Source organism: Gnatocerus cornutus, chromosome 10 (assembly GCF_029298725.1).
Source record: "Gnatocerus cornutus isolate USDA-ARS CGAHR chromosome 10, icGnaCorn1.1, whole genome shotgun sequence".
Lineage (NCBI taxonomy): Eukaryota > Metazoa > Arthropoda > Insecta > Coleoptera > Tenebrionidae > Gnatocerus > Gnatocerus cornutus.
This window is the reverse complement of record NC_142242.1, coordinates 8,338,350-8,362,915: the sequence shown is the minus strand read 5'-3', so window position 1 is coordinate 8,362,915 and position 24,566 is coordinate 8,338,350. Positions and strand designations below refer to the sequence as shown.

At 32.3% G+C, this 24,566-nt stretch overlaps 5 protein-coding genes across 15 annotated transcripts in view; 3 read left to right on the top strand and 2 right to left on the bottom strand.

The window, feature by feature from the left end:
- Positions 1 to 1,763: 1,763 nt before the first annotated feature.
- Ak2 (Adenylate kinase 2) lies at positions 1,764 to 3,011 on the bottom strand. Its single transcript, XM_088047178.1, has 3 exons — positions 2,725 to 3,011; positions 2,440 to 2,676; positions 1,764 to 2,392 (listed from the first exon to the last, which is right to left on the bottom strand). Exons 1-3 carry the CDS (start codon positions 2,821 to 2,823, stop codon positions 2,009 to 2,011), a joined length of 720 nt encoding a protein of 239 aa, XP_087903304.1. The 5' UTR covers positions 2,824 to 3,011; the 3' UTR covers positions 1,764 to 2,008.
- Positions 3,012 to 3,057: 46 nt separating this feature from the next.
- On the bottom strand, positions 3,058 to 6,022 carry CaBP1 (Protein disulfide-isomerase A6 homolog CaBP1). The gene is made up of 6 exons (XM_088047968.1): positions 5,844 to 6,022; positions 5,592 to 5,785; positions 5,320 to 5,547; positions 4,741 to 5,273; positions 4,532 to 4,690; positions 3,058 to 3,376 (listed from the first exon to the last, which is right to left on the bottom strand). The coding sequence occupies exons 1-6, from the start codon at positions 5,869 to 5,871 to the stop codon at positions 3,217 to 3,219; spliced, it is 1,302 nt and encodes a 433-aa protein (XP_087904094.1). The 5' UTR covers positions 5,872 to 6,022; the 3' UTR covers positions 3,058 to 3,216.
- A 1,454-nt stretch (positions 6,023 to 7,476) lies between these two features.
- On the top strand, positions 7,477 to 9,636 carry LOC148167629 (lumican-like). Of its 2 annotated transcripts, XM_088048087.1 has the most exons (5): positions 7,477 to 7,975; positions 8,335 to 8,516; positions 8,563 to 9,130; positions 9,210 to 9,310; positions 9,376 to 9,636. In XM_088048087.1, exons 2-5 carry the CDS (start codon positions 8,343 to 8,345, stop codon positions 9,427 to 9,429), a joined length of 897 nt encoding a protein of 298 aa, XP_087904213.1. In that variant the 5' UTR covers positions 7,477 to 7,975; positions 8,335 to 8,342; the 3' UTR covers positions 9,430 to 9,636. The 2 variants fall into 2 exon arrangements, with proteins under 2 accessions (XP_087904213.1, XP_087904212.1); XM_088048086.1 differs by having other exon boundaries at positions 7,478 to 7,975; positions 9,210 to 9,635.
- Positions 9,637 to 10,592: 956 nt separating this feature from the next.
- LOC148167628 (solute carrier family 25 member 32) lies at positions 10,593 to 13,010 on the top strand. 3 transcript variants are annotated; one of them, XM_088047930.1, is made up of 6 exons: positions 10,593 to 10,771; positions 10,936 to 11,154; positions 11,261 to 11,411; positions 11,830 to 12,082; positions 12,161 to 12,274; positions 12,320 to 13,010. In XM_088047930.1, coding segments are annotated over exons 1-6 (993 nt in total). In that variant the 5' UTR covers positions 10,593 to 10,770; the 3' UTR covers positions 12,575 to 13,010. The 3 variants fall into 3 exon arrangements, with proteins under 3 accessions (XP_087904056.1, XP_087904058.1, XP_087904057.1); XM_088047932.1 differs by having other exon boundaries at positions 10,593 to 10,813; XM_088047931.1 differs by having other exon boundaries at positions 10,593 to 10,813; positions 10,917 to 11,154.
- Positions 13,011 to 13,290: 280 nt separating this feature from the next.
- LOC148167626 (potassium voltage-gated channel subfamily KQT member 1-like) overlaps positions 13,291 to 24,566 on the top strand; it is a 74,943-nt gene continuing 63,667 nt past the window's right edge. For 3 of the 8 annotated variants that reach the window (XM_088047110.1, XM_088047105.1, XM_088047103.1), the window contains exon 1: positions 13,292 to 13,531. The gene's annotated coding sequence lies outside the window, so the exon portion shown is untranslated. Of the gene's footprint in view, positions 13,532 to 23,010; positions 23,210 to 24,566 lie in introns of those variants that run through there. The other 5 variants (XM_088047108.1, XM_088047109.1, XM_088047107.1 and 2 more) reach the window with 3 other exon arrangements.

The following is a 24,566-nucleotide window of genomic DNA, read 5'->3' as shown; positions in this document are numbered from 1 at the left end:
TTTAAAATTTTTACATTTAGTGCAATTAATAAACAAGTAAAGAGGAATAAAATGTGCAAATTTGACTATTTTGGGACTAAAACTGTCAAAGTTTCCGAATTTACTACAAGCTGGTTGACTTTTTTGCTTCACGTCAAAATAAAATTTTGCAATAATTAAGCTACGTAATTAAGAACAATGTAAAAGTAGTAACACATGCAAAATTTACTGGTTTAGTAAAAAGTAGTTTTGTCAAAAATTGGTGAAATTTTTGATACGGTTCAAAGTGAAAATTTCTAAAAATTCTGATTTATGCTCTAAAATTTTGAAAATTATCACATTAGTCAAACAAGTCGAAAATAGTAAAACGTGCAAATTTCACTGTTTTGTGATAAAAATTGTGAAAATTACAGCAATTTATAAGAAATTGTGGAAAATGTTGGTTTGATCTAAAAATTATTTTTGTAACAATTCTGTCTTTTGCCCTAAAATTTTGGGATTTAACACAGTTAATAAACAAGTTGAAAGTAGTAAAACTTGCAAATTTCATTGTTTTAGGATCGAAACTGTCAGAATTTCTGAATTTGTTAGAAAATTGTTGAAATTTTTGGTTCGCATCAAAGTGAAATATTTCTAAAAATTCTGTTTTTTGCTTTAAAATTTTGAAATTTATTTAGTACAGTTGATAAACAAGTCTAAAGTAATAAAACCTGCAAATTTTACTGTTTGGTGACTAAAATTGTCAAAGTTACGAAATTTAATACAAAGCGGTGGACATTTTTGCTTCATTTCCAAATTAAAAATTTTTAAGTTTTTCGCCCAAAAATTTTGAAATTTAAGACAGTTGATAAACAAATTAAAAGTAATAAAATTTACAAGTTTTACTACACTGGAATTAAAACTGTCTCAATGTTTATAAAAAAATGTTGAAATTTTTTGTTTGTTTAAAGTCAAAATTTCTCAAAATTATGTTTTATGCTCTAAAACGTTGAGATTTAGCACAGTTATTGAACACGTCAAAAAGACTAAAATCTCCAAATTTCAATGTTTTGGAATTAAAAATGTCAAAATTACAGAAATTTATAGAAAATTGTCGAGAGTATTAGATCGATCCAATGGAAAATTTTCTAGAAAAATTGTCTTATGTTGTAGAACTTTAGAATTTAGGACACTTAATAAACAGGTTGTAAGTGTAAATCTTGCAAATTTTATAGTTTTGACTTTAAACATTTTGAAATTACAGTTGATTAATTATTGAAACTTTTGGTTTGTCTCAAAGTAAAAATTCCTATAAATGTTGATTTTTACTCTAAAATTTTGAAATTGATCACATTGAAACAAGTCGAAAATAGTAAAACGTGCCATTTTCTTATATAAAATTGTGAACAATGTTGATTTGTTCTGAAAATATTTTTTTAACAATTCTGTCTCTTGCTCTAAAATTTTGGAATTTAGCACATTTAATAAACGGGTTGAAAAAAGTAAAATCTGCAAATTTCATTGTTTTAGGATTCAAACTATCAGAATTTCAAATTTCAAATTTTTCAAATTTGTTTCAAAATACGAATTTCTAAAAATTCTGTTTTTTGCTCTAAAACTATGAAATTTGGCACAGTTATTAAACAAGTCAAAAGAAGTAAAATCCCCAAATTTCAATGTTTTGGGATTTAAAATGTCAAAATTACAGAAATTTATAGAAAATTGTTTAGTGTCTGTTCTTGAAGTAAACTTTCTAAAAAAAATGTCTTGTTTTTAAATAAAACTTGTACAAAATAACGCGCCAATTCTGAAAAAGTAAGTTTATTTATATAAATCATTGAAAAACGTAACCACTTATGTTCAGAAATAATGACAAATAGAACTTATGGACAACAAAAAACTTGAAAAATTGAGTAACAAAATAGAAATTTTATAAACCTATCTCGTTTAGTCTTTACAATAAAACCTTACAAAATTCAATCAAGTTGATGATTAGCAACGACACACCAAAAACCCATGAAACTGACTGAACGAGAATGCAAACTGCAATTTACTGTGCTGCTCTGGTCCGGCGAGCTTTAGTGAAAATGCTGTCGATGCAGCTAAAGACATCAGAGGCCGCTTTGGAAGCATCAACGCGGTGATGGAGGCCTCGAATTTGGTAATAATCAACAAGAGGTTTGGTCTGAGTGTGATATGCTTGTAAACGTTTCTTCAAAGCCTCAGCATTGTCATCAGAGCGTCGTACTAAAGGCTCTCCTGTAATATCGTCAGTCAATGGCTTTTTAGGGGGGTGAAACTCTTCATGATATGAACGTCCACTAGATGGGTGAATCAAACGTCCAGTAATCCGACGAACAAGCAAGCTGTCTTTGATTCCAAACTCAATAACAGCATCTAGAGAAGTTTCGCGTTTTTCTAACAACTCGTCAAGCTAGAAAATAGGTTTTACACCGAGGTTTAATATTATAGGTTATGTACCTTCTCAGCTTGGACTACAGTTCTTGGGAAGCCATCAAGTAAAAACCCATTTTTACATTCTGGCTTATCAAGGTTGCTATCAATCATGTTCACGACAAGATCATCACTTACGAGTTTCCCCTCATCCATGACCTTTTTGAGTTTAGCCCCCAGAACAGAACCTGACTGAATTTCAGCACGCAGCATGTCGCCAGTGGATAAGTGACAAACGCAATACTTTTCTTTTAGTTTGGGCGCCTGAAATTGTATTTTTAACACAGTATCAAATATTAGCGTTGTGCTCACCTGGGTACCCTTTCCAGAGCCGGGGGGACCCAACAGTATCGCGTTGATACCAACTGGCTCATCACTGGGGGCTGTTTTGGGCACGGCGACAGACGGCATTTTACAAAGAAACTTACTAAATCAAAAAAATAAGTGATGATATGAGGTGATCGCGATTTGATAAAACTTTTAAATCGACCTCATTCACCTTTGAACTGATAAAATTGACGACAGATTTTTAACAGAATTGAAAATTTAAACGTCACATTTGTAGTTACATAATGACTGCCAACTTAAAATAACAGTTGGCAGCACTGTTGCTTCAAATTGAAATTGGTACTGATACTGCACTCATACAAAAATTTTGTTTATTAAAATAATTAAGGCGACAATTAAACAAAAATCTATGATACAAACATTTAAATATTACATACACTAGAAGTAGGTTACAAAAGGAAACACAAAATGGATGTATAAAAACATTATTAATTCTAATTAGTCTTGTGGTTGTATTTAAAGTTCTTCTTTGCTATCAAGGTCGATATCAGACAAATCAATGTCCTCTTCGGGAGGAAGTTCACCGTCTTTACCATCCCATGGTTCAATACTAACAATCTTTGGAAGTTCTTGCCCTCTGACTGGAGAAGTGTTGCCGCGCCCGTAAGATAAATCTCTGTAAAATACGTCAGTTTCATTTGAAGACAAACAAAGAGGAAATAAGGGGCTATTCTGTATCGAGTCTGTTAAATTTAAAGGCGTGTTAAAATTTTAAAGGTCCCTTAAAGTGAAATTCCTATTCTGTATCACCGAAGTCCGTTAAAATTTTAACCAAAGTACGTTAAAAAGCTGCTTATTTTAAAGGCAAGCCGAGGCCATCCTTTAAATTTAACAGGGTGCTTTTCGATTCACTTTGACAGTTGTTTTCGTGGATATTTAATAAATGTTACGAAATAAGATGAATTTTGTTGAATTCTTAAAATGCAATTACATCAAATTTGATGCATTTGATAAATCTTTGATAACAAAGAGATCACATGTATGAGATGAAATTTGAAGTTACTTTAATTATTGATGAATGAATTTTTATATTCAGATAAAACACGAAATTTAATTTGTTTGAGCAATTCAAGTGAGCCATTTTCTTCGTCGAATAAATAATTTATTAAATAAATTATTAAATAATAATGTTATGTTGTAATTAGTACAAAATACATTTTCACATTAGATTTTTATTTAAGAGCTCTACACAATAGATAGCGACTTGGTCATGTTCTAAAAATTACAAAAATGCATTTTGGACACTCATTAAAATATTTTCAAAAAGATATCAACAAAGTAATGTTCGCAAATAATTGTTCTACTTGTAATAAATTAAACTAAGCAAAAAACTGCACGTTTTGGTAATAAATAAATTTACATTTTATTATCTTTGACCTAAACTTTTAGTATGCAAGGATTTTCTACATTCCTAAATATTGATGATGGACCAAAATGACCAAAACACGTATTTCAAGTTTCCAGTTACGTTTATACATTGTTCAAATATTTTTTTTAATATTATTTACGATTTTTCATTCTCATTAGTTTCGTTTCTCGCGATGACAGTAGTGAAAATCACAAAATGCGCACGCGCAAACATATCACTAGGGCTCGTTCACAATCGAATTAACAGACGTACGTTAAAATTCTCCATTTTAACGTACTACGTTTATTTCATGATACAGAATAGCTATTTAAACCCCGCACCGTTAAATCTGACTATTAACGTACCCTTTAAATTTAACAGACTCAATACAGAATAGCCCCTATTAAGTTGAAGTTACATTACCTAAGGAATTCATTGATTCCATCCTTAGAGAAGGCTCCTCTAAGAGTGGAATACTTCATTTTCCTTGCGTTAATCACAGCCATAGCAGGATATCCAAAGCCCCCAATGTCTAAAGCATTTTCTAGGTCAAGTTGAGTGCCTGCTTCAGCCCAAATCCATCTAGAAAAAATAATGTAGAGGTCAAAATACACACTTTGAATGAATCTCACCCCCACATCTTCTTCTTATACTTTTCTCCTAATTCTTTTAGAATCTGAAGGTAGTCATTTCTGCAGCTGGATTGACAATCTAAAATATGTGGAAGGATAGCTACAACACACAGTGGTTTTTGGTCGCATGCATCTTTGAAGGTGTTTGAATTAACAATTTGTAACACTTCAGGTGCTGGGACATTCTCTGCTAGTTTTTCAAGAGCCCAATTGACGATATCGCCAGAAGTACGTCCACCGTCGTAATCAGAAACGGAATCTGAACTCTTTTTCCCAGGACCAAAGAACTTGATAGTAGGGTAACCTTGTACTCCATATTTGGATGCTTGAACTTGATGCACAGTGGCATCGAGAGCCCCCATCTTCACTTTTCCTTTTAATTCAGATGCGGCTTTTGCCCAGTGAGGAGCCAAGTTCTTACAATGGCCACACCATGGAGCGAAAAACTCCACCAACCAAATATCTTCAGACTGAAGAACTAATTTATCAAAATTGCTGTCAGTAAGTTCAATTACATCTTTGCTGTCAGAATCCTACAAAACTTCATAAGTTACTTGTTTTTTATTGAAGGGTGCATACAGAGTCAGTTGAGCCTCCTCCTCCACCTCCTAGGCTAGCTTTAACTTTGGATTTAGCAGCTTGGAGGGCTGCATCAACTAAACCTTGTGCTGTCCTAGCACCATTGTAATCCTCGGGTTTGTTTTTGTTAGCTCCAAAAATTTTGATGGTTGGAAAACCGCGAACTCCAAAGCGACCGCCAAGTTCTTTATGTTCGTCGGCGTTCACAGCTCCCACTTTAACGACACCCTAAAACCAAAAATAGAGACAATTCTACTGAGACCCTCACGTACTTTTAAAGCAGCTGCCGCTTTAGTGTACTCAGGAACCAAAGCTTGGCAATGTCCACACCAAGGTGCAAAAAATTCCACAATCCAGATTTCGTCGCCCCGTGTCACTAGTTTATCAAAATTTGAAGGTGTTAATTCCACCACACTGGAACTTGAAGGGTACAGAGCCCAAGAACTTGCTGACCAGGCTGCCAGAACTAGAAAAATATTTATCTTTACATAACCTACAATTTTATAAATTATAGAATGACTTACCGAATAATTTAAACATTTTTATTAACATGACAAACTGCGAATGATTTTCATATAAAATGGAATGAACTACTGATACTTTTTAAATGGAAAATGAAAACCGGTGAGTGACTTATCCAAATCCGCCAACATAGATCATCAAATTCGTGGTGAGCTGGGATTGGTGGATTTGGACGAAGACGCGCATGCGCGTCCATTTAATTTTTGGCGGGGATTATGACTGCAATTTTAATTAATAATGGGATAGCAAATCGACTGATAAGCGAATACAAGGTGTGGAATTATTTTAGTGCAATTTGATTTCTTACATGTTTACAAAAAATACCCATAAAATAATTCAAAGAAAATCTCTTCTTGTCATCTATTTCTATTAAGATTCAGTTCACACGCTCATGCCATTTGTGTGAACTGACTATCAATTTTTAATCTCATGGGAATCTAAAGGAAATTTAAATTCTGGAATTAGCGCTGGCAGATTCCCGTTTTGGAAAATGTAAAATTTTTCAAAACTTTTCCGTAATTTTAAAATTTTTCGAATTTTGATGATATATTTTTGGTAAATATGGAGAATAATCAATATTTTAATAATAATATTAGATTATACATCTTTACTCAAGTAGCAGTTTCGAGAAATCTTTGAAATTATGTCTCAGAAGCGGGAAATTTTAACAATACCGCGATATCAAAATACCACGCCTGATAAAATATTTACTATCGCGGAATCAAAATTTCGAACATCAAATGGATTGATGTTTAAAAATTGTAAACTGTCCTTTGTCTTTATAACCTTAAAATTTATAAACGACACAGCAATTGTCAGAAATTTACTTTTTATGTCAGTCACAATGACAATAAAGCTTGCTTCACATTGTCATGTCAAAAAGTGATGTTCGAAATTTTGATTCCGCGATAGTACTAATAATGATGACCGAAAATTGCAATGGATGTCACATAAATTCATTTCCTTAATAAGTCACAATTACTTTGATGTAATTAACATGAAAATTCTTAAATTATACCAGTGGAAACACAGTACCGAGGGTACTAAAGTCAAATCAGCGCCCCGCCCCGCGTATTCATTTAAACTTTTTAATTATTTATAGTATTAATACATCATTTGAAATTAACTGTTTACATTTTTCACTTGTCCACCAGCTTGGATATGCAAAAATTATATTCTCATATAAGTATGAACACGGTTCAATTATTGATTTCACCGTACCGCGGCTAAAACAAAATCAGCCAATCAGAAAACAGCACAATAATTTTAAAAAAATGATTTTTATATTGCACAAAAGGCACAAAGAGCGAATTTACAAGATTTGCAACTTTTTATGGCGTGACGGTTTCAAATTTCGTGAAGTTTCCTACAAAACATTTAAACAAAATATCGCTGTTATATCAATGACTTACCTATAATAGTTTATGTTTATGAATTGTCAAATTTTTTGTTTTTGTTTAAATTATCTGGACAGCGCAGGGATTCGACTTTATCTTCCGTTCTTAAAAATGTAGGTTCAATTAAGCTTCACTAACAGTAATTTAATTGACAATAAATTAGTGACGTCACCTGTTCTATTACTTCAATAAGCTACACCCTTTATAGAATGTAAATTAGTGCTGCTTCAATGCGTACATTATCTGTATCAGTGTATCAGTAATCCAAAAAGTAAATTAAAAGTAAAAAAGAGACGATTCTAATCTGGTATTTAATATGACATCAAAATTTACCTAGTGTGACCGAAATTACTTAAATAAGTAAATAGGTGGTAAACAGGTGGATATCTACTAGCATGGTGAAATACAAAACGATAAGAGCTAAAAAACTAACTTCTGAGTTATATAGATAAGAGAACTTGAGTATTTATAATTAAAAGGTCGCGATCTTTGCTCGACATGATGGTTTTTCTAAATTACGAGAAAAGCGTCTTTGTCGGTTTCAGCAGTAAAACACAGTTCGTAGTTCTTTAATTTGTCATAAGTGTTTTTGACACAGACTTGAACGCTGGTTTAATTATGCAATTCAGCCAGTTAAGTTTATTGGTGGGCAGCTTTGTGAACAGTGGATGTGCTCGTAGTGATTAAATAAAAAAGGCAGGATTACTATGTAATTTAATTCAACGCAGAAAAAAATGGTATGTTATTCATCAAAATCTTATCACAAAATTGTTCTATTTATGAATCAGCTTTGTTGTCAAAAATTCGGAATTTATTAAAGAGGTGAACTGTTGACATTGCAGATGAGCTAATTCTTGTTAAGTAAGTTGACGCGGGTGGAAATTGCCGTCTTGAGTAAGTAATTTTACAACGCCGCTCGCAATATGAAAAATTCTTAGTTTGTGTTAATAACATTTTAATGAGTTCTGAATGAAGTTTTAACTATTGAACAGAGTAACTCAAAGATGTAGCAGCTGAACCATAGTAATGAAGCAAATAAATCTTTAGTTGATAATACAAGTGATAAGTGCGTGATTGATATTTTATTGTGTTTCAGTTTTGAATATGGACGTTTATATTTGGATAGTTGCATTGTGTGTGACTTTTTCATTGGGACAAGCGGAATATTGCACACGAGAATCAAAATGTAGAGTTAGTAGAATCCATTCTATGAAAGCCGTTGACTGTTATGACAAAGATATGACAAAATTTTCACAATGTTTACCTAAGGATGTTGAGGTAAGTGATATTAATACGCCCCAGAAATTACTTTATCTTTGTTTAGATCGTGGATCTTTCTCATAACAGAATTCGCAAACTCGCTAAAGAAGACTTAACAAAATATTCAAATCTAAAGATGCTGTACTTAAATGATAATCTCATAGCGGCCATTGACAAGGAAACATTTGAGGGAAAAGATTACTTACACACTTTGGATTTATCTCTGAATGCCATAACAAAGTTACCAGCAGTATTATTTCATCTCCCTTCTCTTCAGTCCCTTTATTTAGGGCAGAATCTAAACATGAATATTGCCGATGTTGTGGAAAAAACAAAACCTGTAACAAGTTCGTTGATTCATCTTGACATCAGTAACGTCATGTCTGAAGAACCAAATGAGCTCCCAGAATTCGGTGTTTTTCCTACTTTGAAAAAATATAATATTTCAGGAAATAAGCTCATGTTTGTTACAACTAAAAACTTCGCGGGACTTTGTAGTTTGAAAATGTTGGACACAACTAATGTGACTTTGGAAGACGAGAATGATCCTTGTGACTGTTGGAAAATTAACAAGTGGCTTAAGAATAGAGAAATTACTTTTACGCCTTTTATATGCTCGAACAGTGAACTCGGTAAATGAAATCATACTTTTCCTCTTAAATCGATATCTTGATTTGATGTGTCAATGCTTATCTTTGAATTGTGTTTCAGATTGTATAATTCAAGTCCCCGAAGATGACTTACAGCTTTACAATCAGTGTCTAGAGACAGTAAAAGGAAATATTAAAAAAGCCAAAGTAAAGAAAATACTTGTAATAACAATTCCCACTATTTCGGTAGTGATTTTATTAATCTCTGTCTATTTTTTTATGGCAAGGAAGAGACAAAAGAAGAGACAAAGCGACAGGTTGGAACCATTAATGGTCAATAATCTGGTAGAAGTGAAAAAGTGAACAGAAAACTCTGACTCGGTGATACTTTTTCGATTTGTGATAATTGGGTTGAAATTGCTGAATGTTATTAATTTTATTTAAAATTATATGTATCATTCCGTAAAGTTGTGTTAATATAACTTGTTGACTGTTTATATTTAGTTTTGGAACGTGTATAATTATAAAATGTTTTTTCAATAATACATACATACAAAAATAAAAGTGAAAGTTTTGTTCCTAGCATCAAAAACCTATCTAATTCATAATTAATTTTAGTTTGTCGTAGCGATAATTACACAAACTAATGAAAGCATTGGAGACTACTTACTATACAGTGCGTTCGTTTTTTCTGTGGATTCCTATGTTACATTTTCTACTACATGTCAACTTTTTTAGGATGAGGATTTAATCTTGAAATGTGGACAAAATGTAATTTCAAACTTTTTTTAATTACACTGAAAATTGGGGTTTTAACATAAAAATTGTTTAGATGGCATTTTATCAGAGTAAATAGTAAATTTATTTGACGTAAAGACAAAGAAATTTTTTTAAGATTGTTTTATTAACACAAGAATGATTTAGCGCTTTAATACAATTTACAGATCCTCTGTTGACCTGTTGAGCTTCGTAATTGAATTAATATCGAATACAAAATAAACAGTAGGAAACAGGTTCTGAGTTAAACAAATAAAACACGAATGTGATAAAAAACATTTCTGAAATATACATACATATTTAGGCTCACTTTCCACTTAGTACTCTTTAATCTTCCGGGTACGGTGTATTGACGTGCGGTTGTGTTTTCTGAAAAAACAATATTTTCACAAAATTCGTGCGATTTGTTGTCTGGTTCTATTTAAAATTGGCGGGCTTTACGAGTCATTTTATTTAGATAAGCTAAATTTAATATCGCTCAATTTTTACCCTTTCTTACGTTTGATTAACTTAAAAGTACGAGGTCTGTTTTAAATTAGGAAATATTGGTTCAAATGTCGTACCAACGTATTGGCGTGAATGTAGCGTTACTTTTCATGGCGTAAAAAGGGTTCTTAAAAACGATGTTTCTATTAATATTCAGTAACCATTTTAATTGAACAGAGGAAATGTTTTATTTTCGTTTCTGAAAATAGTATTTTATTGCGTTTTTCGTTTGTTGGTTGAAACTCGTCGCTATCTTCTCTCGGAACTTGGGTTTTCGCATACGCGCATTTGGATCTAGTGAGTTGCTGTCATCTTGTCGCCTGTCGTTTGTCGATCTTGTGCAGAACTCTTCCTGATGTGTGGGTGATCGGTTGGACTGTGCTTCTAAATGGAATTCAAGTGGCATGCACTGAATTAAAAGTAAATAATGTGTTTATAACACGATTTACTTAATCAATCCACGTGAGTCGTTTTCCAAATTTTTATTTAACAAAAATGGAGCAATTCACTTAGAAAATTACATAACCTTCAAATTGATTTTTCTTCTACAAAGTTCTAATTCCAGGAACTCTTTCCATTTACAGTGAAAGTTCAAGATGTTGACGTTTTCATCATTGAGGCATCTGAACCGGGCACTGTACAGTTAAAATCCTCGACAATGAAGAATCACACGACAGCACCGAAAACCACGATTTCACTCCTCAGTCACATCAAGTATGAACACCTCATTGCAGGAATCTCAGGGGGAGCTATTTCCACACTCATTTTGCATCCTTTAGACTTATTGAAAATTAGATTTGCAGGTGAGTTGAGTGTGTCATGCGATCAAATAAAAACTTCTTCGATTGAAGAGTTTTTATTTGGTCGCCCCACACCTTTCAACTTTTTAAAAGACAACTCTTTTGGTAGTAAATGACGGTCGAACGACAATTCCGCAGTACAGTAGTTTAACAAGCGCATTTTATACTATTATTAAACAAGAAGGTGTGCGAGGGCTCTACCGAGGGGTGGCTCCGAATGTTTGGGGCTCAGGAAGTGCCTGGGGATGCTATTTTTTGTTGTAAGTTTCATTTTTCTCACATTTAAAATGCCAAGGATAACTAACTTCAACATCCTTCAAAACACCTTCAAATCCCAACGGTGTCAACGTTTCCTGAAATTCCATAAAAGTCGTTTATTACTGACACGTTTTTCTCATTTGATGCCACTTTGATGCCCATTTGATGTCTAAAACAAACCTAGAGCCTCGCGGATTGGTTAGCATTATTTTCCAAAATTGCCGATTTCTTATCAATTAGTTATTTTCTTAAAATGTGTTTACGGTGCACGTGGTGTTATCAGTGTTGAAACGAATAAGATTTGATCGGTGATGTAAGTTTTGCATTTCGCCAGAAAAACAATTCTTTTGTAATTGTTTTGTAATGTTTGTTGAAGCAGTTATCGTTAGGTTTGGTTATGGTTGATGACTTTTTTTTTAGTTACAATTCGATAAAAAATTGGATTCAGGCTGGCGACAGTCAGTATCCGCTAGGACCAAGTTTGCATATGTTGGCAGCGGCTGAAGCTGGTGTGTTGACATTGTTGGTTACCAACCCAATTTGGGTGGTGAAAACAAGGCTGTGTTTGCAATATGGACCAAAAGCTACCTTATCCACGAAAGATTGTTATAAAGGAATGACAGATGCATTAGTAAAAATATATAGAACAGAAGGTGTACGGGGTTTATATAGGGTCAGTTAATCAAGAAACGCAACGCAGTTTCAATGAAATGTAGTTAGGGCTAGGGATTTCCTTATGTACTCTTTGTAGGGTTTCATTCCGGGGATGTTTGGTGTTACTCATGGGGCTCTCCAGTTTATGACTTACGAAGAAATGAAGACGTCGTACAATCGGTATAGAGGAATTCCATTTGACAATAAACTAGTAAGGTCCATATGTATGTTTTTATTGATTTATTTGTTTTGTTAGACCACAGGTGAATATTTAACTTTCGCTGCAATTTCGAAATTGATTGCGGCCGCTGCTACGTATCCATACCAAGTCATAAGAGCGAGATTACAAGATCAACATCATTGTTACGATGGGACATGGGATTGTATCAAAAAAACCTGGAAGTATGAACGAACGAAGGGATTTTACAAAGGTTTGGCTCCATACTTACTTCACGTCACACCGAATATTTGTCTAGTCATGCTTATTTATGAAAAATTTACTAACAATTAACTTAATGTAATATAAGTAAGGGAAAGTTAAGACTTAATATTTATTTAGAAGACAGAGAGTACTAACTTAGAAACTTAGCAGCATACTCTGAAACGCGACTCTTTCCGGATTGCTTATCAAAAATTGATCTGCATTTCTTGTATTTCTGTTAAAAGAATTTATCAATTTTATCACCTCTGATGTAATAAATTATTGAAAATATTTAAGGAAACAGTTTAATTAAGTATTAATAGGTTAATAGAAATTTCCTGTAAGTTTACTTCTATATTAGTGAGTTCATTACATATCATTAAATCAATTTTAGGGTGATGAATACTTGAGTGAGAGAATTACGTTGTATGTGAAATGAAGCAGGGTTAATAAAATTATTTTTCTATTATGATAGATCTTGAAGTATTGTTGTCACTGTCTGCAATAATAAATGTGATGTTTAAAATATGTTGTTTTAAATCACCCTTGACGCTGTGGAAATTTTCATTTTTTTTAGTATTGTGAAACAAGGATTTCGGTCAAAGGTTACTCGTCTTGTACATTATTCTTGCGTAAAGATAACCATATCAACAATTATGCGGATTTTGATATTCTTTCTTAAACAATTTGGCTAGCATTATGCTGTCCGAGACAGCATCGCAATTCCAAAAATAAAATGAACAAGTAGTTCCACTTTTACCAAAAATAACTTAATTGTTCACTATTTTTAGTAATCAACATTGGGCTGATTACGTGATTTTGTCTGCTAAAATGTGGAAACAACTAAGTAGCCGAGTACTTAATGATTGCTTTAGATGGCAAATAAATCTTTATTACATTTATTTTCTATAAATTATTGCTCGGCATTGTTTCTTATGATTCAAAAAATTCAAAATTCAGATCGGGCAATTAAACTACCTATTATTCCAGGCCTAGAAACTGAATTCAACAGCTTGGCTCGAAAAATGCGAAAAATCACGGTTGCAGGTAAGTAAGTCCTTGATTTTAGAGATTTTCTATCGTTTGCATATTTTCCTCTTATTCACGACATTCTTTACCTATTTAATTTTTTTTTATTTCACTTGCTTCACACTTTTACATTTAAAATGACCTATTTTCTATTTTCTCTTCTACAGATCTTTTATTCCCCCATTTCTGCAGTTGATTCAGTTCATTGTTTTCCAATTTAGGTTTATTTCTTGTCATTCCAAATATCTGAATCAGTTTTTGTTTTTCTTATGCTCAACTTGAATTTTTTTCTATTAATTTCTGTTAAATTCTTAAATATTTGTTTTTGATTTTCTCATCGCTCATTTATTTATACGTATGCCATCGTAATATGGCTGATTGATTCGGATTTTTTAAATAAGCCATTAAATCCTAAATATAGGGTTCTGATTAAGAATTTGCTAAAGCGGGTCACTTATTTTTTTGTTTTCGTAATTTTTGTATTTAGGAACTTTGAGTTTTGAGTTTTTAACAAGCTACATTACATTGTCAACTCGTGTTTGATAAAAATTGTAAATATGTATTATAATTATTAATATTAGTCTAACAAAACTGTTCTAAAACTCACGTTTTTCTACCCCAAGGATTTCTTAAATTAAGTAACCAGACAAACATTTTTTGTCACTAAGGTCAGTTGCTCATCGACGTGTTTGTTCCAAACTTTCTAGTGAATTGAATTGACATTGGCATTGAACCACGATTCCAATTTATTCACGTATCTTTAACGAAAATCCAAACTTTTTTTCTCAAAACTGGTGACATTTCAGTCGTGAAACTGGGCGATCGTCTCAAATTTCCTTTTTCCTTTTGTATTCAACAAATAGAAAACAGAAACGATAACATCCATTTACTAGTGTTTTTCTGGACGCATTTACATTTAGATGGAGAAGTCAAAAATTACTCTAATAGAAAAACAGTGCAGTGATGGTTGCTCGTAAGTCGGCGGAAAATTTAGTGATGGATTCTAAGCAAAATAAGAAAAAAGATTTCAAAAGTTTTGTGGCCGTTTATTCGCCACTACGAAAATGTATTAAACTTGATCTTATTTTTAGTTAAAAATCCAAAAATGCAATACTATATGGAGTGTTTTATTTAAATTCAGCAAACTGATTACTATTTCTGTCATAACTGGAAATGTAAATATTTTTACTCGATTACTTTTGTTCGTAAAATTTTAAATTCCCATCATTTGTAGTTTCTGTATACTTTTACATATGTATACTTGTCGAATTAACATGCCTGTTGTAACTATAACATCTGTAGCAGCGTAAAGTAGAGATGATAACTATGTGATATTTGCTTTTAAAATGAGCTCACAAATAAAACATTCAGTTGTTGGCTTTTGCTGTACAAAAATAACATTACGTTTGTGATCGATAACTAATAAAATCTCAAACCTGAAAAACTCAATTTGCAATAAATAATAGTCTTCTATTTTAAATTTCATTATCCTGATATCTTTCCCGACATCTATTGTAAAAATTATAGTAATTTGTTTTTCCTAAACAAAGCGATAATTTGTTAAGTCAATGATTCCATGTGTTGTTTGTTTAACGTAAAATATTATTTGATAAGGGAATGGGAGAAGTCAATAATTCTTATCTCGTCTTCCACGTTTTCCCTTCATTTAATACTGAATCTTCTGGAGGAATAAGTATTTGTTTTCTTGAGTAAACATCAAAGTTGCTTCGTTTTATTATAAATAAAAGAAGTCAATCCTAATTACAAGAATTTATCGGAACGCTCGCACGTGTTTGTGACTGAAATAAATTTCATCTATTTTAACGAGTGTTATACTGTTTTGTCTAACAATTAAAAGATAGAATGTCGGTTTTAAAGTTCATGAACAGCCGTACATAAACTTGGTCTATATTGTAATGTTCTATTTTAATCCTGTACGCAATGGGATGCATATTTATCTTGATTTAACAGCTAAATTATTATAGTAAAAATCGTATTTTGTTTCTTATTTATATAAACTAAACAGTTTAAACTAGTTTCGTAAACCAACAGTTTGTGGAGTTGGAGTCTGAGCAGTTTGTGTATCTTTTTTGTAGTCTGTTAGTAGAATGTTTAAGCGTTTGTGGGCATTGTTTCACTGCTAGAGGAAACAATTCTTTCTCTAATTTTAAACGGTTAGGAAAATCAGTAAATAGAGAAAGGGAAATTACAAAGGGAAAATTTAGCTTTGATCTAAAAAATTGTTGTGTCTCGTAACAATATAATGGTTCTATTTGTGAAGTTCATATAAATAACCCGACGCTTTTCTATTTTTTTTTCAGTGCTTTAATTCACAAAGCCGACTCAGCTTTTTAACAGATAAACCTCCGCTTTTTTGCTGTTAATGAACTTGATGAAATTTTCGACATTTTAGTCGATAATTTGTAATTTGTAATCATTAAACACGATACGCTTTAAGATAATACAAAGGGTTAAATGACTCGTTTTTTATTGATTCCAATCAGAAATATTTTCTGAAAAAGTTAAAACAAAAGTTGGCATCGTTGAACCTCTTTAAAAGCTACTGATGATTGATGGTAGATAGACGATGACTTTGACTTTTCAAGAAAAAGTGTAAAAATAAAAGACCTACGGGTTGGAAAATTTCACTAAAACTCGTGTAATAAAAAAAACGGTCAGAATTTGGCGTCAGTCATTTTGAATACTTAAAAGGCTCTGGCCCACCCCGGCCGAAGTGCATAGGAAATAGCGCAAAACGCCATTACTTTTTACGGCCTCAAATTAAGAGTTGAAGTTTTGTTTTTTTTTTACGTGTAGATAACATTGATATGTACACGGGAAACTTCTTGATTTTTAAAATGTTCTTATAAATTTATTTAAAAAAAATAAAAACTGAAAAAACGCCATGTCGTTTTATGGACACAGTTTTACGAATTTTTGCTTGAACTACGACTTGATAGATAGATAGTTTTATTCTACATCCGGGAAACTCGTTGTTTGCAACAACGGAGTAATTGCATTTCATACATTGATTGTTATGCATTTTATTGCATCTTTGACCATTTAGTCCTTTGCCGCAAGCAGAGTGGAGTGTTCTTTCAAGTAGCCATAAGACCAAAAAGGTCAGCACCGAGTTGTCTCCCATACATGACCGTCAGGTTGAAATAAAAAGATTAGACGATTAAAAGCTTTTTAGCGCTCTTGTAACTATTTGATTTTTAGATACCAGCATAGCTCTGTATTGTTACTTCTGCGTTTTGTCAATTTCCCCAGCTTTGTTAAAATAATTACCCAAAACATGATTTTACATTTTCAATGATTCCTTTATACATATCTCAAATTGTGCTACTGTAGCAACTTTTTAAACTTTTCCAAAATGATGAAAACATTCATTGTGGTTGTTCTCAATTTTTGAAATATTTAGTTATGTCAAGATATGTTATTTGTTAATTTGTCGTCATGCGAAATAAATGTATAGTTGTTTTGACGTCCACGTATACAAAGTAAAAACAAATTAGTGTTAAAGTTTAATACACAGTAATACTTAGAATCCTTCTAGATCGATGGATACCTTTTATAATTTTAAAACTAATAATTAATATAAGTGGCTGATGGCAAAAGTACAACTACACAAATTTTAATAGATATTTGTGTATTAAGAGCGCAAAAATTAGTCTAAAGTCGCGCGGCAACTTCTCGAAATCGGCAATTTGAATTTGCGCTCGAAATACACACAATATTTTTTCTACAACCTTGCATTTTCCGCGATTAAAAACAACTTCTACATCTAATTTTTAGATTATTAAGACCCAACCGCACACCACCTTCTATGTTGCCATAGAAAAATATACTTTTATTTATTTTTATTTATCGAAAAAATCATCGAAAAAAAAATTGTGATAGAGTGTTTTTTCAATTTTATAAAAAAAAATATAACTCTAGAACATATTCTTTACCTACCTGTAATATCTTGTGTCATCCGGAAGTACCCAAATATCCGTTTTTATATTTGGTGGAATTGATTTTATTAAATACCAGCGGATGTGTAGAAGCACAAGAAATGACAAGATGAACTAATATCTAAATCTAATTGATTTAAATTTATTATCAATTAAAACACTGCGTGACAAAGTTTTAGTAGCCAAAAAACTGTTATGTCACCACCAAATTTTATTTATTTTATTATTTTAAAAGTAAAATTTTATGATTTTGTAAGTTTTAAACATTTTTGTTTCCAAAATAAAAGTCTTTACATTGTCAAATACTATCAATTTAAAATTACTGTAAAAAAATCGAATTTTGTAATAAAGAGTAAAAAAATTGGTATCAAAGTTGGCGGCTAAACAAGTTATGATTTGCATATAATTTTTTTTTAATTTTAGTTTTTTGATATGTATTTTAAATATTGATAACCATACATAGAACAAGAATCTCTTTTCTATGTTTTTTTAACTACTTATGTTAAAAATTGACATAACAAAAAAAATGTGAAGGTTTTGAGCTAAGGACGTCCTTTGGGTATGTATTTTGTTTGGATTACATAACACATTCAAAATTAATTTGAATTTGTCGCACAGTCTAATTTTGAAAATAAAATTGTGATGGTACACATTTTTAACGAAACATTTTTCACTTGAAACATAAAGTTCATTAAATCATGCCATCATTTATCATTTCTCATTCATATATTATTATTATGCCATCATTATATTATTTCTCATTTCTTTTATTATTTTCGAGGGACATAATATTTCGAAATCAGTAAAACGTGCGAAACAAACTCCAAGGCAAGGCAAATTCATCTGCCTGGTTTATTGCTGAACTGTGGTAGAAAATATGCTAATTTTACAGACGATTTTCACCTTTATAGATGATTGGCATGTGTCAAATAGTTAGTATGTTGGGTTGCATATTTTTCAAAACACGAATTTTAGTTGAGTGGTAGAACAGTCTTAATGATTGTTTTATGCCGGATAGTCTGGTTAAGTTACAAAGGAAGAGTTTTTCTTAACGTAAAAACCTCCCAATTGAACAGACAAATCGACTGATAAAATTGCTTGCTTCGTGTTTATCAAGTTTGGTGTTGACTTTATAATTTTAATTACTACTAATAGTACTACTAATGTTAATTAATTTTATAAGGGCTTCAAATATCAGTCCACTTCTCGAGCAAAAAGAAACCTTTGAGGAAATGCTTTCAGAGGAGAAAAATTCTCGGATACTTCATTTTTGATAATTACTTCTATGACCACAAAAAGATTAGTATTTCACCTTTCGATAACAGCAGAATCAATGTTTAGATTCACAAGAGCTTATAATATTGAATAGAACATTCTAAAGGAAGAATAAAACATGAGGCTTCTGGCAACGTATTCTAGTGTTTATAAGGGGATAAAAACACGACTCTAGATGCCACGATAAAAGAATGAATAAATAGAATTATTAGTATATTTTGCATGCAAAAAAAAATAATTGCGAATTCATGTCGGCACTCAAGCCTCATTTCCACGGTCCGTTCTAGAGAGAACAGAATTTGATTTACGATGGAATTTGAGTTATTGCACCATATTTTGCGGTCAGAAAATTTGCAAATCCTATTGCACCCTTGGTTTACAATCCCCTGTTCCGATTCGGGCGGACAAGCTGGTTGAAACGCCGAACCACCACACGGACTGCTACATTTTATCGTAACCAAACAGTTTTAATTACTCCAAGTCTTTTAATTTGAACACTAATTTTTTATCATAATGTTTAAGGTTAACTTATATAAATGTGGATTCATTTTAATAAAGATGGCGATAAATGCAGATGAATATATTTATTTCCTGCATTGTAATTTACAGAATCATTGTATGGAAAAAGGTGGATAAATACAGGTAGGTTTCTTATCTATGTAAGTGAATTAACCCTTTTGAAGTAATTGACAGGCCTCTATATTCTTATGGATTTAGTTGGGTTTATTACCTGGAGAGTTAAATTTTTTATTTGATCCTGTAAATTAAATCTGCTAAATAGATTTTAGTAGAATTTACTTACACAACATATCTACGAAATAAGAAACTTGAAGGATCAATGAAATTAAATAAATTCTGTACTGGTTCAACTCAACGAATCATCTTGTCTGTTCGACATCGGTTCGACGGACATTTCAATACAAAACCAAGACAGAACGGACAGAACCAACTTGTTCGTCCAACGTGTTATAATTTTTAGGAGAATTAAATAGCCACTGATCAAATACGTTATGTTTGATATTTGAGAATGACCTTAGATCTTATCATTTGAACTTTTTTTTGGCCATTTCAAAAGTTATAATCTGAAAACTGCAGCTACTATTTGATGTTAAATAACTTTCATTTTTACCAATCAATTGTCAGCAATCATGAAGTGCAATTAAAAAAAATTAATTAGGTTCTCTGCGTTTCGTCTCGGTTCTCTGTCGAACTGTCCGGTGCGTTCTGTCTTGGTTCTGTGTTGAAATGTCCGCCGAACCGATGTCGAACAGACAAGATGGTTCGTTCGTTCAGTTGAACTAGTACAGAATGTTCTTAAATTTGTTTCATTTTATTTATACTTCAAGTTACTTATTACGTGGATATGTCAGCTATGGTAATTTTGACTAATATTCAGAAAATTTAATTCATAGAACAAAATTAAAAATTTAAATCTTCAGGTAATATCTCTGACCAAAATCCAAAAGATTCAATTCATAGAACGCAGACCAAGCATACAAAAATCCCTGTTTTTCGAACGTACAAAATAATTTCATATGTTAGGTTCATTCTATGCGGCCAATTTTATTACTGTGCGTTCTGTGTTTTGTTCTGTGTTGAAATGCCGCCGAACCGATGTCGAACAGACAAGATAGTTCGTTCAATTAAAGCAGTAAACTTTATATTGTAGGTAAATTCTTATATAAACCGTGGTAAGTCAGAAAGTCAGAAAACAAAATTAAAAATTCAAATCTTCAGGTAATAAGTCGGACCAAATCCACAAAAATACTACCTGTCGGTTTCTTCAAAAGGGTAAATCCTCTCACAGAGATAAGAAACCTACATACCTGTATCCATTCACGCCTGTTTTCATACAATAATTTTGTATATTTCATTGCAATATTTAGCTTGATGTTAAAATAACTTCTCCACCAGTAAAATAATATCAGGAATAATCAATTGAAATACAGTAACATTTTTTTATTCCTATTTAACGAGATTAATTATACAAAAATTCTGAAATGCATTGTTTATTGGAAGTTTTCTCCAAAGGAGCGGCTAATTTCAATTATTCGGTGCGTTCTGTGTTGAACTGTCCGGTGCGTTCTGTCTTGGTTCTGCGTTGAAATGTCCGTCGAACAGACAAGATGGTTCGTGCATTTAAACCAGTACAGAATGTTTATAAATTTATTTTATTTTATTTATATTTCAAGTTACTTAGTTCGTGGATATGTCTGGTATGTTAACTTTCACTAATATTCAGAAAATTTAATTCATAGAACAAAATTAAAAATTCAAATCCTCAGGTAATAACTGACCAAATCCACAAAAATACAGACCTGTCGGTTATTTCAAAAGGGTAAATCCACTCACAGAGATAAGAAACGTACCTACCTGCATTTATTCGCGCCTGTTTTCATACAATGATTCTGTACATTTCAATGCAGGAAATAAGTATGTTCATCTACATTTATCAGCATATTTATTAAAATTAATCCACATTTATGTGTTATTTACCTTATTAACATTATGAAAAAAAATTAGTGTTCAAATTAAAAGAATTGGAGTAATTAAAACTGTTTGGTTATCACCAAATGTAGCAGTCCGTGTGTTGGTTCGGCGTTTCAACCAGCTTGTCCGCCCGAATCGGAACAGAGGATTGTAAACCAAGGGTGCAATAGGATTTGCAAATTTTCTGACCGCAAAATATGGTGCAATAACTCAAATTCCATCGTAAATCAAATTCTGTTCTCTCTAGAACGGACCGTGGAAATGAGGCTTCAGAGCGGACAGAGGCGGATTAAGGTCGGATGAAGTAGTGGGCGCATGAGAAAATATTAGACATCTTGAAATTTTTCATTGATTCTTTTTAGTCTATAGATGCTTTCTTAGTTCTGTTTGAATTCTCTTTTTACTTTAGACTCTACCAATAAGTCAATAAACCAATAAATACAATGCTTGGACGAAGGGGGATAAATAAAAGAGAAAAAGGTTTTGGGTCGATGGTCGATACTCCTTTTTAACAAAAAATATCCCAGCAATTTTTATGAAAGAATTGGTATAATTGCTGGACTTCTGCCATGAAGATGACACTGTGGGTGCTTCCTTATTATTCTGTTGATAAAAGAGTTTACTTTATTTTTATTTGCGATAATTAAAAGCCATGGTTAAAAGAAATATTATTTTTACAGGATAGAGTAACGAACCGTGATAAGAAAAAATTGGAACAAAAACATTTTAATCAGCTGTTTTATGATTATTATTTATAATAAAATAATAACATTAATAACTAGCTGCTGCCTGCAGTGCTCGAGCAAAAGTTTTTTAACAATGAAATCGGAACAATAGAGAATGTAAAAAACTGTAATTGGATTTTTTATTGCTTTTTTATTAATCGAGAAGTTTCTGATCAATGATTAATTAAGAAAAATCATCACAAACCTCCGAGTGCGTGTGAAGCGATTAGTGCTTCCGGAGATTTTTTGTCTTTTGCATATTGTCAGAAGTGGTTAATTGGTTTTATCAATAAATATTTTTTTTTAAATAGCTGGAATGTCGCGAAAATTCTGTACCACTTCGATTCTGATTTATTCAAGAAATGTTATGGGAAATTACAACTTGGCTCTCGTTTGCTCATTGATGTTTCCTAATTTATCATCAATCGAACATGTCTATTGCAAGACCGCTAAAACCGTGAATCGATTACTCGCCGCAAGTTTGCATATGAACTTAATAGGTCTTAGGCAACATGTCACCAAGAGTGTTTTTGGTGTTTCGTTGTTGCGAACCACGGCGTTATTAAATTTTTCCGCAAACGTCAATAATCTCGGCTTTTATTACAACATTAAGGGGCAGAGCCCGTCCAAACTGTGGCCGCTTTTTTCGATATTATATTGGAATATTCTATAATTTTGATTAAAGTAATTTCGTTTGGTGCTTGAGGCAGATGAGAAGTAACAAAATCGACATAGAATTTTAATTCGGTTCGCTCGGTGAATTATTAAAGTAATATTCCTGGAAAGTTTTCACGTGTTATTTGCTTGAAGAATCAACATGCAAAGTAGAACGAAACGAATAAGGAGAGCGGAGTTTGGGCCACACTTGAATTGAGATAACTAGTAAAATAGAATGCCACAGCTGTAATGAAATGCTTACAAAGTATAAATTACTGTTAAGTGAAATTGTAGTAAACTGTGATTTGAAATGGAGGGAGAGCAAGCAGAGTTCGGAAAAGCGGAGACTGTGCAGTGTGAAGGATGCGCGCCCTGTGAGGATTTTAACATTAGTAATGTTAGTATCGGCGGTGATCGGTGCGGAAAATCTGTGCCAAAACGTAATGTTCATAGCGTCTGTTCTTCGGCTTTACACGTTTCAGCAAAGCTGGTGATTTATTTATCACTTTGAGGATTATGCCGAATATAATCAAGAATTTTTCCTCTTTCGTAATCGCCACTACCTTACAGTTTTCATGAAAACTTAAAAGGTGAATAGTACAGTAGTTCCCTTAGTCGGCAATCTCATCTCTATGTTTACCTCTCCAAACACACCTTAAGCATTTGCCAGCTTTTCCACGTAAATTAAAAAAAATTGCCCTCTACCACTTCCGCCACCGAGTAAAGCACAACCTCTACTTGATCTTTTCACTCAAGATTGCTCTAAAACTTTAACTTTGCGTTCACTAATTCAACTCGACCGAACGATTTTTTAATAATTCTCAATAAACTTTAAACCTGCAGTCTCTTGAATTCACCCCACTGTTTCCTTAAATCAAGACTAATTAATTCTTAAAGCATGACTGGGTCGGTAATCTTTAAGAGCCAATTTTCCCTCGGACAAAAAACCTAAATTTATGTAGTAATTTTATATTCCCTATCCCTGGTTCTCCCCAATTCTAATCGCAACGTGTTTGATTAATCATGAGTAGGCAGAATTCGATGCAGTATTTTAACATGATTAACACACCACGACTAAAATAAATTACTTTGCAGCGAATTTTGGGTCAAGCCTCCTGATTGCTGACATTTCTGACATCACCTTTATAAGTGGGTTCATTGTATATTCAGAACTGTAGAGCTTGCTTGAGATGTATCTCGTGCGTAATCATCATCGACCTGCATCATGAAATTATCAACATCTAATTACTTCCACAACGCTAAAACCAGTGCATTTTCATTGTATTATTGATTTCAACACAAAGGATTTCAACTATAATAAAAGCACTTGCGTCAGTCGCGAAAGAATTACCTAAAAACTTTTTCCTTTGTATGAAAGCACGGAGCTTTTTCTAACCATTTTAGTGCGATGGAAATAATTATTAACTCTTTTCTGGTCACTTTCGTTTACGTTTGGACCGGTTCTTTCATTCAAAGCATTAATTAATTTGTTACCGCAGCTTTGAATTATTTTATAAAGTTGGGCGAACTGTATTCAACCAGTTTTAATCAACGTGACATTTCCGGAGGTTTTGTTTTGGAAACTTCCTTCCAATCTGTCCGCTGCACTTTAAGTGTTACCTGTACAGAAATTTTTAATAGACTTTGAAAGAAATTTTTAAATATAAGACCGTGGTGTTTTTATTAAATTGCTTTCATTTGAAGAATTACCAATTTATGTCGTGTTTTCTCTTTTATAACTAAGAAATTTCATTATTTTGCCAACGATGGAAACAACACATTGATCGATATTTATTAATTCTGAACGAGTCTCCCTTTTCACCAGGAATTTATCGGAAAATACATCTTTGATGGAACGCGCTAAGCTCAACTGGTGGATAAGCTAATCTTAGTACATTTTAATTATATCAATTTTATAGTACATGGTGTGAATGTTATGAAACTAGT

Coding starts and splice junctions, on each gene's coding strand:
- Ak2 (XM_088047178.1), bottom strand. CDS start 2,823: ATGCCGTCTGTCGCCGTGCCCAAAACAGCCCCCAGTGATGAGCCAGTT. Junction 2,677..2,724: donor GCTCTGGAAAGGGTACCCAG/GTGAGCACAACG, acceptor ATACAATTTCAG/GCGCCCAAACTAAAAGAAAA. Junction 2,393..2,439: donor CTGTAGTCCAAGCTGAGAAG/GTACATAACCTA, acceptor CCTATTTTCTAG/CTTGACGAGTTGTTAGAAAA.
- CaBP1 (XM_088047968.1), bottom strand. CDS start 5,871: ATGTTAATAAAAATGTTTAAATTATTCG. Junction 5,548..5,591: donor AAGCGGCAGCTGCTTTAAAA/GTACGTGAGGGT, acceptor TTTTGGTTTTAG/GGTGTCGTTAAAGTGGGAGC. Junction 5,274..5,319: donor GAGGAGGCTCAACTGACTCT/GTATGCACCCTT, acceptor GAAGTTTTGTAG/GATTCTGACAGCAAAGATGT.
- LOC148167629 (XM_088048086.1), top strand. CDS start 8,343: ATGGACGTTTATATTTGGATAGTTGCATTGTGTGTGACTTTTTCATTG. Junction 8,517..8,562: donor GTTTACCTAAGGATGTTGAG/GTAAGTGATATT, acceptor ATCTTTGTTTAG/ATCGTGGATCTTTCTCATAA. Junction 9,131..9,209: donor ATGCTCGAACAGTGAACTCG/GTAAATGAAATC, acceptor ATTGTGTTTCAG/ATTGTATAATTCAAGTCCCC.
- LOC148167628 (XM_088047930.1), top strand. Junction 11,412..11,829: donor TGGGGATGCTATTTTTTGTT/GTAAGTTTCATT, acceptor CTTTTTTTTTAG/TTACAATTCGATAAAAAATT. Junction 12,083..12,160: donor GTGTACGGGGTTTATATAGG/GTCAGTTAATCA, acceptor TACTCTTTGTAG/GGTTTCATTCCGGGGATGTT.